This window comes from Anabrus simplex, chromosome 2 (assembly GCF_040414725.1).
Source record: "Anabrus simplex isolate iqAnaSimp1 chromosome 2, ASM4041472v1, whole genome shotgun sequence".
Taxonomy (NCBI): domain Eukaryota; kingdom Metazoa; phylum Arthropoda; class Insecta; order Orthoptera; family Tettigoniidae; genus Anabrus; species Anabrus simplex.
In genome coordinates this window covers 646,084,459-646,099,717 of record NC_090266.1, presented here as the reverse complement: position 1 = coordinate 646,099,717, position 15,259 = coordinate 646,084,459, and the positions used below count along the sequence as shown (strand labels likewise).

Here is a 15,259-nt window from a genome sequence, read left to right as displayed (position 1 = left end):
AGGCACAAATGTCGACATGATCACTGAATAATACAACACAGATGCTAGTGTTTGGCGGACTCAATTTGTATGTGTTGGTAGGTTATTGTCAGAACAAAAAATTGACGTATGTGTCAAATTCATGCGCTGCGTACTGTTCACTGGTGCCATCTCTTAGTGAAACCAGGAAAGACTTGTGCATACACCTGGTACAGAATTATAAGGGGTTAACTTCCACGGTGGAAGTAGCTGTGCGGAATCGTGCGTGGTGCAGGAACTCGGAGTTCAAATCTCGTTGCAAGCTTTTCAATTGTAATTTTATATTATATTCGTAAAGGCATTCATAATTAAGGTTTTACTTCCTTAAGTCTCAAAAGACATTTTTCACCTTTACACAGAAAGCATACATAAGAAAGGAATAATAACATGTAACTTTCACCTGGCGAAAGGCTACAATGAACTTCTGGTCTAGGAAGCCAAGAATAATGGCTGAGAGGATTCGTCACGCTGACCACACAGCACCTCATAATCTGCAGGCCTTCGGGCTGAGCAACGGTCACTTGGTAGGCCAAGACCCTTTGGGGCTGTTGCACAATGGGCTTTTTTTCTACAATGAATGAAGCGCACTGCACTTATTGTCGAGCATTATGACGCACCCATTCAACAAAGGAACTGCATACATTTGACTCGTAAGGCACATAACAGAGCACATCTAATCTTTACATCAAATTGCGAACACATACTGTACGGTTAGCGCAAAAGCAAATATTATGTAGTCACGGGATGATTATGTGAATATTGTACTACCTTATGGGGAAGCAAGGCAGAATCCATGGGAAGCCAGACGCTTGTATCAAGAATGATATCCGGAACGAAGGCTACCGACTGCAGATACATTTTGATGTGTTGACACTTGCATGCAACGTGCTCATTTCATACATAACTCCCATTTGGGATGCTTCAGTGACATCTGAAAATAACGATAAAGCTGTTCAAAATGGAGTTGCGTACAACCTGCATACAAGCTCACGGACCAAGCTCGATAGCTGCAGTCGCTTAAGTGCGGCCAGTATCCAGTATTCGGGAGATAGTAGGTTCGAACCCCTGTATCGGCTACCCTGAAAATGGTTTTCCATGGTTTCCCATTTTCACACCATGCAAATGCTGGGGCTGTACCTTAATTAAGGCCACGGACGCTTCCTTCCCACTCCTAGCCCTTTCCTGTCCATCGTCACTGTAAATCCTATCTGTGTCAGTGTGACGTAAAACAGCTTGAAAAAAAAAAACAACAAGCTCACGGGCCATTGGAAATGAACTGAGCATCAGTCATGTATCTGTACTGTGCATATTGCACCGCCATAAATTTCACCCCTGTCAAGAAACAACTACACCAAGAACTTCATGGAGATGACTTTCAAAAGCAGATAGAATTTTCGCAATGGATATTGCAAAGAGTTGAAGCTGACAGTGACGAATCCAGATTTCACAACAGCAGAACTGTTAATTGTCACAACTTCCATTACTGGAATGTTGAAAATCTGCACTGGATAAGGGGATCTCATTTTCAAGTACAATGAGGCGTCAATGTGTGGTGCAGTATATTATAATAGGTGGACCGGGCAAGTTGGCCATGCGGTGAGAGGCGCGTAGCTGTGAGCTTGCATCTGGGAAATAGTGGGTTTGAATCCCACTGTCGGCAGCCCTGAAGATGGTTTTCCATGGTTTCACATATTCACACCAGGCAAATGCTGGGGCTGTACCTTAATTAAGGCCATGGCCACTTCCTTCCAGCTCCTAGGCCTTTCATATCCCATCGTCGCCATAAGACCTATCTGTGTCGGTGCGACGTAAAAGCCACTAGCAAAAAAATAGATAATAGGTGACAAGATAATTGGGCCACATTTCTTCGATGGTAACCTCATTGGACCATGCTATCAACGGTTTCTTCATGAATACCTCCCGCTGTTATTGGAGAATGTGCCACTTATGACACATTAAGGATGTGGTTCCAGCAGGATGAAGCTCCTCCACACTGGCCGTTGGCAGTATGGAACCACTTGTATAAGACATATCCAGGACGATGGATTGGACGAGAGTATCCCGTCACATGACCGGCTAGCTCACCTGACCTTACTCCACGAGATTGTTTCCTCTGGGGTTATCTAAAAGAATAGCCCATGAACAGGAGCCAGAGAGCCCAAATCATTTATGGAGGCTCATCAGTGAAGCCTGCAGCAGGTTCCACCACATATGTTGCAGCAAGCAAGAATGTCTTTTTTCAAGCGTGCTCTGATTTGCATTAGCGAAGGAGATGGTCGTTTTGAACATTTGCTTCATTAATTAAATAACCATACACAAGCCCATTGCATCTCTGTCGGTAATAGCTTACTTTATTGCAAATGGCTCTTTTAAAGAGCTACTCAGAAATAAATATAGCAGAGTACCTGCAATATGATAACTGATCATGATTTAGATTTGTTTTAAACAATGCGTCTCACACAAACATTAACAATGAATTAAAATACTCGTTCTACATCGTTCTCGAACCTCCGATTAACGAGTACCAGTTTCTTCCTCTAACTTTTACCATGCTCGGCTATCACGAGTTGTTGTTTACTGCTGTTATGTCAGTGTTCTCCCTAGAACCTTTTTAATGGGCAGACCGTCCTACCGTTTTTACAGACTGCCTGGCTAACGTAACCTAGATATGTACTAGTTCCATAATATCAATATATATTTGATTCGTTGGGTGTTCCAAATTTAAATTTAAATACTGTAAAACTGTTTGTTTAAATAACAAATCTTCATTATTGTCAGAATAATTACATCAATTACATCAGAGTTGAAATGTTTAGCTTGACTACCACATAGTGTCGTGTGTGAGCGGTGCCTGATTAGCGTGGAATCGCATGTGATTCCGCATGACGTCACAAACCTGTATGGCACTCCACAGCAACGAAACGGTAAGCCCCCGTGTTACATGGTTATGAACGAAGAGTGGAACAGTAGAAGTTCAAAATACTCTATTACGTCTTGTTTGCGATAAAACTAAAATAGTTCAGTTTTGCAGAGTTAATGTTTACCTGTACAATATTATTAATGCCCTGAGGGGAATAAACTGAGATTTTATCATAGCCATTTTTTTCGCCCTATTTTCCGCCTGGCTTCTCCTTCCTGACACCTGGCTGGCGAAAGTTTCTGGGGAGAACACTGTATGTCAGTACTATTTCTAGTCATTCAGTCATCATATTCTCCGTACATTTTTTTGTGTGATACAGAAGTTTCACAATTCTTTACCATAATTTGGTATTTTATCATTAATGCTGATTTCGTTGACATGAATAAACAAATTATAGAAAGCGTAGTAAGACCAGGTATTGTTGTAACTAGCCCAGGTCAATATTTTTAGGTTAGGCTGTAATCTGCAGGGTGTATAAAACTGACTGAATAGGGACAGCTGTACCACATGGTATAACCATTATTTGGACAACTAGTCGATTCCTGATTATGAATCTTGTTCATGGTTTATGGTCCAGATGGCTTAATACTGCCACAGATGAATGAGACTACATCTGTGGCCATCTTATCTTTGATGAATCACATGGGACTTAAGTTACATTTACAGTTTATCTCCCTTCTTTATGTCTACGCACAGAAATCAGGATTATTACCACTTGATATCAATTTAACCTTACTTCAGGCTAGCAACCTGTTGGAAGGACATTTGATTGCTTTCAAGTCTTGGAGGAAGAAAAATGCAAGACTGTAACAGGACACATGGCCCAATACTTGGAAGGAAGATGGTGATGATATAAATTTAACGTAAAAATCAGGTGTCGTAAAAAGGCCTCACCAAAAATTTTCTTTAGCCTCTATGGTGTTTTTGAGATAATGGTCTCATCATTTTATACAACCATATGCTCAGAGATGGTGCAGATCCCTTGTCTTCTATGGGCTAGAGAATGTTTAATTTCATTGTTCCATCTTGGTCTCATCTTTGACATTATCAGAAGTAGGCAGGTATGGGTGATATTAGGAAACATTCATTATAATAGCCAGTTCCTGTATTGCATGGTAGAAAGTTGTGGCTTTAAATGTACTTGGTGTATACATATCACTGGATTTAAGAGACTGATATGCATTACCACAAGACAAGGGATCTGCACCGTCTCGGAGCATATGGTTGTATAAAATGATGAGACCATTATCTCAAAAACACCATAGGGGCTAACGAAAATTTTTGGTGAGGCCTTTTTACGACACCTGATTTTTACGTTAAATTTCCCTAGTTATGCCTCTTCAGTTAAGCCTGGGTTTTCTGTGACAGCTGATGGTATAACTGTTGTGATCCATCCAGTCTTTGGGCTGAGGACTCGATATGCACCTCTCTGGAAGAAGGTGTAATACTACCAAGGAGAATATTAATTCTTTGGTTTTCTTGTACTTCAGAAAACATATTTTTAATCTCTAGTCACAGGTTTTCCACAGCCAAAATTGTATATTAGAGACAAAATTGCATATTTTGGTGGAATCTTCTTTTGAATTGTTCAGATATACCATTCTCAGTTACTTTGTCATGTGTGATTACTCTATGTGTGCCAGCAACAGCAGCTTGTTACTGTTGTGTTTTGGTGCTGTTGTTTGGAAATAATGCTTCATTGACTGTACCAAACTAAGAATGATTTTTGGTTTCCATGGAGATTGTCCCTGTCATGATTTTGCAGTACTTAAACTTAGAGTATATAATGTAACTGAATGGTTAATAGCAGGTTGTTGTTAGATTGATGGTGTGTTAACCATGTTGTTATTACACTGAGGAGGAAAACTTTTCTCTTTTGACCTTCAAAGGTAAAATACTTTTCTCTTTGTTGGAAATCATTGCTAAGTTAGTTTTAATGTTAATTTAAGTTACTTAGATCTTTCACTGTTGAAATAACTTTTTGTGTTTAAATAATACTTTTCTGTTTCTCAGGTCCTTCGCTTGATTGCTCAAGCTCCAATGCATCTTCAACAAATACAGACCCCATCAGGTCCAACGCTGATTGCTGTACAGTCTGGTCAAACTTTGAGCTTTCAACATTTACCACATTTAGCTTCTTCTCAACAAACTCCTACACCTTCCCAGCAACCAGCTCGCCCTCCAAACCCTCAACTGTCATTGCAAACATCCAGTAATCTTCTACCTGCCGTTCTTAACAACATTCATCATTCAATCTCTCAAAGTGGTACTCGTCCAAGTACTGCATTACCCAATTTAAATATCAATGTTCCAAATTTGAACATCGGTGCTCAAAATTCAAGTACTTCAGCATGTGTTTCACATGGTAATACAGTGATTGGTAGCCAGACACTGTCTTTGACTTCGAGTCATAGTTCATCTGTGATACAGCAAAATCAAAGTGCAAACCATAATCAGGAAACATCTGTGAATAATAATTTCAGTGTAAATAATGCAGGCCTAATACGTTCAAATGCTAGTGTGGTAAATCATAACATGAATAGTGAAATATCAAGTGGATCAAACAGTGCTGCACCGAGTACGAGAGATACCACTTCCAGCCAAATGGGAATCTCTTCAACTCTTCCTCCACCTAAGAAGAAACCAAAGAAAAAGAAGAAGAAGAAGAAAGATGAAGAACCAAAATTAGATCTGGCTAATATCATGAAATTATCAGGTACGTAATTAATTTAATGCAGAGGATGTAGAAATTAAATTAGAAATTTTAACATTTGTGTGTATGTGTGTGTGCGCGCACATGTGTGTGTATGGGACTCTCAGTAAGTTAGCAATATTTTGTAGAATGAAAATGCTAGTTAATAAATGTTTGCTATATATAAAGTCATTAAGAAGACTTTTTTTTTTCCTTCTAGAATGCTCTGAAATGAGTTCATTTTTAGTGCTAGTTTTCCTTTCCAGATACTGAAATTTTGGGAGCCTGGTGTATGATTCACTAGAAATGAAATGATCTTGTATCTTTTCTAAACATTATAAAGTGTTAGGTGAGGTAATTTTTAAACATTACATTGTACTCATTTTGATTGTACCATCATAGGCTGTAATATCTTAAGTCCTTTGGTGTGCTTACCACTGTGTTGTGTAAATTTTGGTTTCTAGTAAGAGTTTTAGAGGCAAGGTATTATCTCAGTGTCTGTCAATCAACTTTACCATTTGAGAATTTTACATTCAGAACTCCAAGGTATGCATGTTGCAGTATTACAGTATTTGAAAATGTTGGACATTTTGAAAACAAAATTAACTGTTTTTAACTATAGAAGAGATCATCATCAGTATCATTCCCCTCCTCCCTTCCTCTTCCTCCTCCTCCTCCTCCTCCTCCTCCTCCTCCTCCTCCTTTACCATATCCAGCTCCTGCCAGGTCAGGGCATTTATAGCACTTCTCTACCTTCTTCTCTCCATCATTTTTTCACAGTCCAGGATTCTTCTTATTTCACTCCTCTGTATTATTGAATCAATCCACCTTGTTCTAGGTCTCCCTCTTGCTCTCATTCCCTTGAACTTCATCTCCATCATCTGTTTTGGTATTCTTTTCTCCTCCATCCTTATTACACATCCAGATCATATTAGTTTACTCCTATCAATTCTCTCATTTCTCACATCTTTTTTTCTCAGTCTGTCTTTCCTTTTCTTTCGTGTCATACTTCTTAGGTATTTTATTTTGCTGGCTTGAATTTTACTCTCCTCCCTAGTTGTCATTGTCCAGGTCTCAACTGCAAAAGTCAATATGGGTACATAATTCATTTTGTACATTATCTCTTTATACTTCCTTATTCCAGACAAGGTTTCTTACACTCAGATAAAATGCATTGTCCTGTTGCACATTCTTGCTAATCTTCATGTCCAGCCATGTATTCTGCATTAATTCACTCCCTAGGTATATGAAACTGTCAAAACTTTCAAGGCTTTGGCAACCAGTTTTCACAATGCCTTTCCCTTTCCTTTCTCCTCTTGATATCACCATGGTCTTGCTTTTCTCTCCACTGATTTTCATGCCATACTTCTCAATCTTGTTCAGTGCATCAAGATGTTCTTGTAATTCTTTGCTGTTCATTGCCCAGACCACAATATAATTTGCAAATAGTAATAACTTCATCTTCCTATTCCCATATGCTTCCTTTGTCTCCTCTACAATTTCGTCCATAACCATTAGAAATAAAAGTAGTGAGAGCACACTTCCCTGCCTTAGTTCAGTTTCATTTTTAAACCATTCCGCCTTTCCAACTGGAGTCTGTATGCTGCTGATGTAGTTGTACATTGCTTGCACCATTTCTGTAGTTTGTATAACCAGTCTCTTTTTGGCCATGGTTTCTCAGACCTTCACCATTGGAACACTATCGTATGCATTTGTTAGATGTATGAATGTTATGACCAGATCCTTTCCATATTCCCAATTGTTTATACTGTTTCTCTTGCAACTTTCCTTCTACATTTCTTCTCATTTTCTTCTCTAATACCCTTTCTAGTATTTTTGCCACTTGTGATAAGAGTATGATTCCTCTATAGTTGTCACACACTTTTTTGTCCCCCTTCTTAAAGAGAGTTGTCTGGCACACGTTTCTGGTTCCATATGCACTTTAACAATCTGTACACCCACTGTAGTCCAACAGGTCCAACAGCCTTCATCATTTCCACACTAATTTCATCCATCCCTGGTGCCTTTTCCAGTTTCATTTTACAGACTCCTAATTCCACCTCTTAATATTGTTATGTCATTCTTCTACTGTTGAGCCATCAGATCATATTACTACCATTTCCTCTGCATAATTTCTTACATTTACCAGCTTTATCAAAATTCTCCTTCAGTGTTCTCTTTATTTCTTCTGGATGTGTTATCAACTCTCCACCTTCCTCTTTTCATCAGCTTTGTATAAACACTTTCTTTCCTCTTACTTTATATATTTCCATACAGCATTCTTTTACTGCCAGCTCCACCTGTTGTCATCTTTTGTGTAATTTCTTCCCAACTTTTCTTCTCCTACCAATTTCTTACATTTCCTTTTATTATATCAACATACTTCCTTTTGCTTTCTTCTTGTTTTTAAATCTCTATTCCATTCTTGCCATACTTTCTTCTTTTCTTTCACTGCTTCTCTCACCTCTCACCTTCTCATTCTACCGCTATGTCTCCTTTTCTTTCACTCTTCTCGATGTTGTACCACAGGCACTCTCTGCCCCCCACTTACAAATGCCCTTTTGAAGTTGGACTATTCATCTTCCACATTTGCTACTTCAATAACTGGATTTTGTTGTTTGAGTCTCTCCAGAACTTCTTCCTGTACATTCTTATCTTTTAATTTCCAAACTTTTATCTTCTTTAATGGTTCATGGTATGTCTAACTGTAGTTATGTCCTTGTTTGTGAACCGTTGGCAATGGCTGAGTGGTCTAGTGAGTGGCCCTGAGAGTTGGGATACCAGTTGGTATGGAATGGGAGTGGGCATCTCAGACATATTCTGAGTCATGGCACTCATTATGCCCAGGCAGATAGGACAATACAATCCGCCGTGTTCCCTAACCTGTTAGAGGAGAGATGCTCACTTGGGCTGTGTGTAAGTAAGGGTAGCATTCTGTTCACAGAATTTTCACCGAGCACGCTTAGAACTTTTTAAGCAGGCCTCGGACCTATGGGTGTAACGGAGTCCCATTCCCATTTGACAGGCGAAGGACTCCTTGGAAACAACTTGGCAAACAAAATGAAATTCGATGGGAGCTATCAGTATTAATGGGGCTTGTGGGAGAAAGAAAGGAGAACTGGCTGAGTCAGAAAAGAGGATGCATTTGGATGTGCTAGGAGTAAATGATATTCTGGTAAGGGGAGATAATGACGAAGAGATAGGGGGTTATAAAGTGTATTTTATGGGTGTTAAAAAAGGAAGGGCAGAGTGTGGGGTAGGGCTGTTCATCAGAAATACTTGTCTGCAACATAGTTTCTGTTAGGCAAGTAAATGAGCGAATATTGCGGGTAGATTTGGCAGTTGGAGGAATTAGGATGAGAATTGTCTCAGTGTATTTACCATGTAAAGCTGAAAATGAGGATGAATTTGACAAGTTTCATGAAGCAATGAGTGACATCGCAATGAGGATCAACAGCAGGGATAGGATAGTGCTTATGGCTGATTTTTATGAGAGGGTTGGAAACAGAACTGAGATCTAGGAAAGGCTGATTGGTAGATGTGGGGAAAATAAACAAGCTAATAGGAATGGGAAGCATTTGCTGGACTTCTGTGATAGTGTGGGTTTAGCAGTTACTTATACATTCTTCAAGCATCAGGCTATTCACCACTACATATGGGAGGGTAGGGGCACCAGATCCATAACAGACGATACATTAACCGACTTTGAAATCAGGAAATCTGTTAGGAATGTGCAGGTTTTCCAGGGATTTTTCAATGATACTGACCAGTATCTGATCTGTGATGAACTATGTATCTCTAGGCATAGGATAGAAAAAGTGAAATCTGTCTGCATATGAATAAGGGTAGAAAATCTCCAGGATGAGGAAATTAGACAGAAGTACATGGATATGAATTGTGAAAAGTTCCAAACATTGGACAGTAGAGAGTTTCAGGATATAAAACAGGAATGGGTGGCATACAGGGATGCTGTAGTAGAAACAGCAAGGGAATGCCTAGGAACAACTGTATTTGAAGATGGGTAAAAGTTAACATATGGTGAAACGAGGAATTGAGAGCAGCTTGTAAACGTAAAAAGAAGGTGTATCAGAAATGGCTCCAAACAAGGACTGATGCAGACAGTTAATAGTACGTAGATGAAAGAAACAGGGCATAACAAATGCATTCCGTTATCAATATTTATGCACTCCAGCGATTATAATGAATGTGATCGATCATCTTCGGTATAGTTTTCTCGCTATGTCCACTAGTGAGTGCTCTCGTTGACAATCGAAGTGTAAACAAAATTCAAAATGAAAGAGAACATGTATCCATAGCAAATGCACGAATAACGTGGTTGATAGCTGTAGTTAAATCGTCAGAAATAAACGTTCGCTTAATTTTATTTTATGTACTGAAATTAGGAAAGAATGTGATACACCTCAAAATGCGGTGCAGAGTGAATGACTGATTTCAGAGGTTAATTCATTCAGTAAAACCTCGTTATGATGTTTCTGTAGAGGAAAAAGAAAGAGGATGTGTTAAGTGAGAAAACATACTGTTGAAGACACGAATAAAAACTATACAACAGTTGCACAGAAACACTGATTTTTTTCATTCTCGACATCTGTGCATTTTACATCATGTATGTATGGGTACAGTGAAAGATATAGGCTATCTATCATTTTCAAAGATGAGATGAGAGTACTAATAGGCTTGAAAGAGACGAGAAAAAGATGAGAAAACAAATACGAAAAATTTTCAACTGGGGATTATTAAATGACAGCATTGTAATAAAAGGTGTGTAAAACACCAGAGAACAAATATAAAAACATTTGCACTGGGGCCAATGAACGTATCAGCACATCATTGTAGATCACACTCTTTTTTTCTAAAACAAATGTCAGCTGAAGGCGTATATTTCAGACAAGTGAGTTATTAAACATTTTTTTCTGGTCGCACTCTTCGGCGATGAATTATTTGGAGGTTAAACTCGGCCATGTGCGAGAGAATGATTTTGACTGTTGCCTTCACTGCGACAACACTTTGATAGATTCGAGTTGAAATTTGAACGTGCGAGTTTCAACATATGCACCTGGCCACCGCCACAGTGGATTTTAATTTTGTCTTGATTAGTCAGTTATATAATGACCCTTTTAGTGTCCATAACCGTACCACAATATAAATATGTATCACTTTAGTGGACTTCACACCATTATGTTCCTAATGCGTACGTAGCCTATCATGTTACAAATGAGGAGCATTGTTTCAAAATGTATTAAATGCAGTCGAGGTCAGAATACGTTTTGATGCGGTTTCCCGCCAATTAGAATATGCTCTTTAACGCTGTTGCGTTAGATCAGGTCATTTCGTATTCTTTCCCATAGGAATTCAGTCCTGAAAAACGCGATTCGGAGCAAATCATATTATGTGCACCACGGCGAATGGTTCAAAACGTATTATGTTCTCGATAATGTTTCCCAGCCTGCATTTATCCCGCTCTTTTGTTGGCTTTTTGCGCTATTTTTATATCGTACTTGACAATGTGGCATTGCTTGCATGCCTGCTCACTTTCAATCACAATGGAGGGCTACTTACCCGTAGGAGAGCGTTCGAAAGGAAGTAGAAAGCGAATAAGGGTTGCAAAAACTAAAAGACAATGTGATCAGGAAGCTCGGTAACTAAACACTCCTGGTGTAAGTTACGAATGATCATTCTTATTGAAATTGGTTATGTCAGTGTATTGAAATGAAATGGCGTATGGCTTTTAGTGCCGGGAATGTCTGAAGACAAGTTTGGCTCGCCAGATGCAGGTCTTTCAATTTGACACCCGTAGGCGACTTGCACGTCGTGATGAGGATGAAATTATGATGAAGACGATACATACACCCAGCCCCCGTGTCAGCGAAATTAACCAATTAAGGTTAAAATTCCCGACCCCGCCGGGAATCGAACCCAGGACTCCTGTGGCCAAAGGCCAGCACGCTAACCATTTAGCCATGGAGCCGGACGTCAGTGTATTAGGTGTCCTTTTTGCGTGGGAAAGATTGCATAAACGCATGTTTTCGTACATTACATAAGTTTTTCTTACCATATTTACTGCTAGTCCTACAACAACGTGAATGATTACGTGGGCGTCCTTTTATTTTGCTTGCTCGAATCGCGTTCCACATTTAACTAATTTCGAGGCACCATGCAATCACAAGACAGGCGGATTCAAGTGTCGGAGCATCCCAGTATTCTACCTGGCGAAAGCAAATGATATAGTTTACAGCATACCAAACAAGGCGGAACAAGATCGCCGACTGAGACATATGATAAAAGTTACATCTCCGAAAACACGAAGAACTGGAAAGCAATATGCAGGAGGGCACAGTCTGAATTCCATTGTTGTGTCATATGAGGTAAGTTATTTTTTCTTTATAATACTGCTACTAGATTTCAGGAGAAAGTTCTACAATGCCATGTTATTACTAGGACGTCATTACCTGTAGTGAACAGCTGAGTAATTCAGTAAACAGTCAATTGCAATAAATAATGGGGGCTTTATTCTAATCTTCCTTGTGTTGCAAGGAAAAAGTTGATACAATTGCACAGTACAACTGAACTTACAAGAACGGAATACAGCTTATGAGTGTAGCTATACTAGTCGTTTATTCTTCTTTTCAAGGTGAATACTGGTGATCAAGCAAAAGTGGTCTGCTCAAAATTCATCCAGAAATTGTTCGGGATAAGCCAAACCAGGATTAATAATGTATCCAAAGCTGTTAAGAATGGTGGAGGTGTTCGAGAGAAGAGAAGTGGGAATAGGAAGAGTGCTCTGTTTGCTGCAAAGGAAGAAAGGTGATTGCGTTTATTTCTCAGTTAAGAGGAAGATAATCGCATTACAACAGGAATAAAAGTCAGAGGCTTTATCTACCAGCAGTGTTAAACATAAATATACTTCACAAAATGTATAATGCGAATATTTCCGCAGACCTGAAAGTGAAAAAGTGGTTCTACCAGAATATCTTCCGTGCACAGTTCATCTTTTGGGTTTGGGACACCATCCATGGATGCTTGTAGTTACTGTGCTCGAATGCTATTTCAGATTAAATCTGAAAAAGATAGTGCTGAAAGGAACCGTTTGCTAGCTGATTTGGGAACACACAAAATTCGTTCACAGGCTTTTCACAAACTTATGAGGGAACGACGTGCTGACACAATGATTTGCAACAGGTACAACCACTGTCTAAATTATCAATTGGCAAAGCGTTCTATTCGCGCCATGTATCATTTTACTCACTGTGTGTTACCGATGTCAGTATTCAGAATCCAAAATTTTATGTATGGAATGAAACTGAGGCTGGAAGAGGGCCAAACGAGGTGTCATCAGCTGTTACTTCGTTTTTAGATGAGGTACTTTCCGATAAATCGATCACCTGTATCAGGCTGTTCGCAGACGGATGTGGAGGCCAAAACAAGAACATGCATGTTATCCATGCTCTAGTTTACTGGCTACAAACCAAAGCATCTGCTAACATTTCCATGATCGTTGTCATCTTTCCTGTCGGAGGACATTCGTTTTTACCCACAGACAGGGTTTTTGGTGTTGTAGAAAAGTTTCTTCATAAGTGCTCTGACATCGTTACTCTCGAGGGATACCGAGAGATCTATCAGTCTGTGGGGACTGTAAAACATCTAGGAGAAGAATGGGTTATAAGGGACTACAAGAGCCTAGCCAAGCATTTTAAGAAGTTGGACGGGATTAAAGAAATGGAGAGGGTGATTCTGAAGAATGGCGAGAAAAGTGGTCAGTACCACGTTACAGTAAAGATGGAACCGACTTACAGGTTTGATGACCCCTCAAAGCAATTCGTAACCCTTCTGAAACAAGGCATGAGGCTGGGCCAGGTACATGAACCTCCCAAAATCGATTAACCGAGAGCATTACCTGACGCTAAAAAGCCTGGATGTCGAGAACCTGCTGAAAGCCAGATTTGGAGACAACTGGAAGGAGTTTGAGAGTTTGCAATTTTATGTTTCAGTACTAAACATCGTTTCAACGTCAGATACTGGTAGGCCGACTCATGATGACGACTGTGACTGTTTGCATGAGGAAGAAGGATTACTTGCAAGACTGTAAACATCCATATAGCATTAACAATGTGTTAATAATAACCTAATTAACTGTACATGATGCGCTGTTGTTAATAATAAAGTCGATAAAAATCTTTGGAATCAAATGAACATTTAAAATCGTATTATGTGAATAAAAGGTTGTATCAAAATGTATTTTGTTCAGTGAATTGGTTCAAAACGTATTAAGTGAAATTTTATAATTAGAATGACGCCTTCATGTATTGGGAAATGATTTGAGTCATGACTGATTTGGGAACATAACCTCAATACCTAGATTTTGCCGTTTAGAATTTTGACATGTCTTATTTGGTTAGGAAGTAAAACTTTTTTTAAAGTTCCTGTAAAATTATAATCTGCACACTGAATACGATTTGAAATGATGCTCCTCAAATATTCGCTGCCCTTCACTCTATCATTCAACATAGAATGAATTTCTAACTTTTGAATGAAATGTGAAATACAAGCACATACCGGCTTACTGGGTTATTCAGCAATATCAATGAAAACTGGAGAGCAAAATTGAACTTTCCTGAGGCTAACTGCTTCCTTCCTGAAGGTGTAATTTACCCTGTAAAGTTCAGGAAGTCAAGGCCATTTCCCGTTTTCACACAGATTTTCCTGGCTTGCCTCCTGTGTGGTGAGGGCTCTAGTCTGTGTTGGAAATCACGTTCCATTCACAAGGGATGACAAAGAATATTTTCAGGGCTATGAAAAATATGATCATGCTATGCGGTAATACTGTAGTGAAAATTTGACATGATATACGACATTATTTTAATATAGAATGAATACATAGAGTCGGGACTTTGAATTTACAACATGCTAAATGAGAAGTAAATTCATAGCAAAAAGGTCATCATTAGTCTACTGACGCTTGGATTATGTTTTCATGATACATATGAAGTTATGTTAGGTGGTGATGCTGTTTGAATAAGAAAACTCAAAACGTTTGCCACCAAACCCACTGGAGTGATACTACTCCAATTGTCAGAATAAAATTGAAGATACGCGTTCACGTTGTCATGGAATTGAAAAAATAACTAATGAGTAAACCGTAGTATGAAAATGTGCTTATATGGTAGTTTTGAATGAACTGATTGCCGTTGCATACCGATTTTAATGCGTGTGAGGTTTTTACCAGACTTTTACGAAAAGTCTGATGTAATGACAGTCCGCTATAGTGAGTAAATTTTTCAGTGTTAAGGATTCTCGCAATAGCAGACTTGTACTGTAGCTGCCGAATCCCAAAAGAAGTCTTGGGAAGATTTAGGTAATAAGCTGGAAGGGCTAGGTCGAGCAGCAAGGAAACCTTTCCAGACAATAATAAATAATCTTAAGAAGGGAAGGAGAAAGGAAATGTATAGTGATTTGGGTAATTCAAGTGACCTCATAATACAGGGTCTTTCACTCAAAGTGGGGTCGGCTGGCACAGCGCAGCGGGTAGATGGGCGAGCTGAAGGTTAGACGAGCGTATGGCAACTCGCTGAGCTTGGGGCCGAAAGAGCATCCATATGAATCACATGTAAATA

The 15,259-nt window shown here is 39.2% G+C and overlaps 1 protein-coding gene across 1 annotated transcript in view; it reads left to right on the top strand.

Moving 5' to 3' along the window:
* LOC136863624 (serine-rich adhesin for platelets) overlaps nt 1-15,259 on the top strand; it is a 402,886-nt gene that overhangs the window by 131,066 nt on the left and 256,561 nt on the right. Inside the window, exon 7 of the mRNA XM_068226021.1 lies at nt 4,952-5,654. Within this exon, the coding sequence (XP_068082122.1) occupies nt 4,952-5,654 (703 nt within the window). The remainder of the gene's footprint in view (nt 1-4,951; nt 5,655-15,259) is intronic.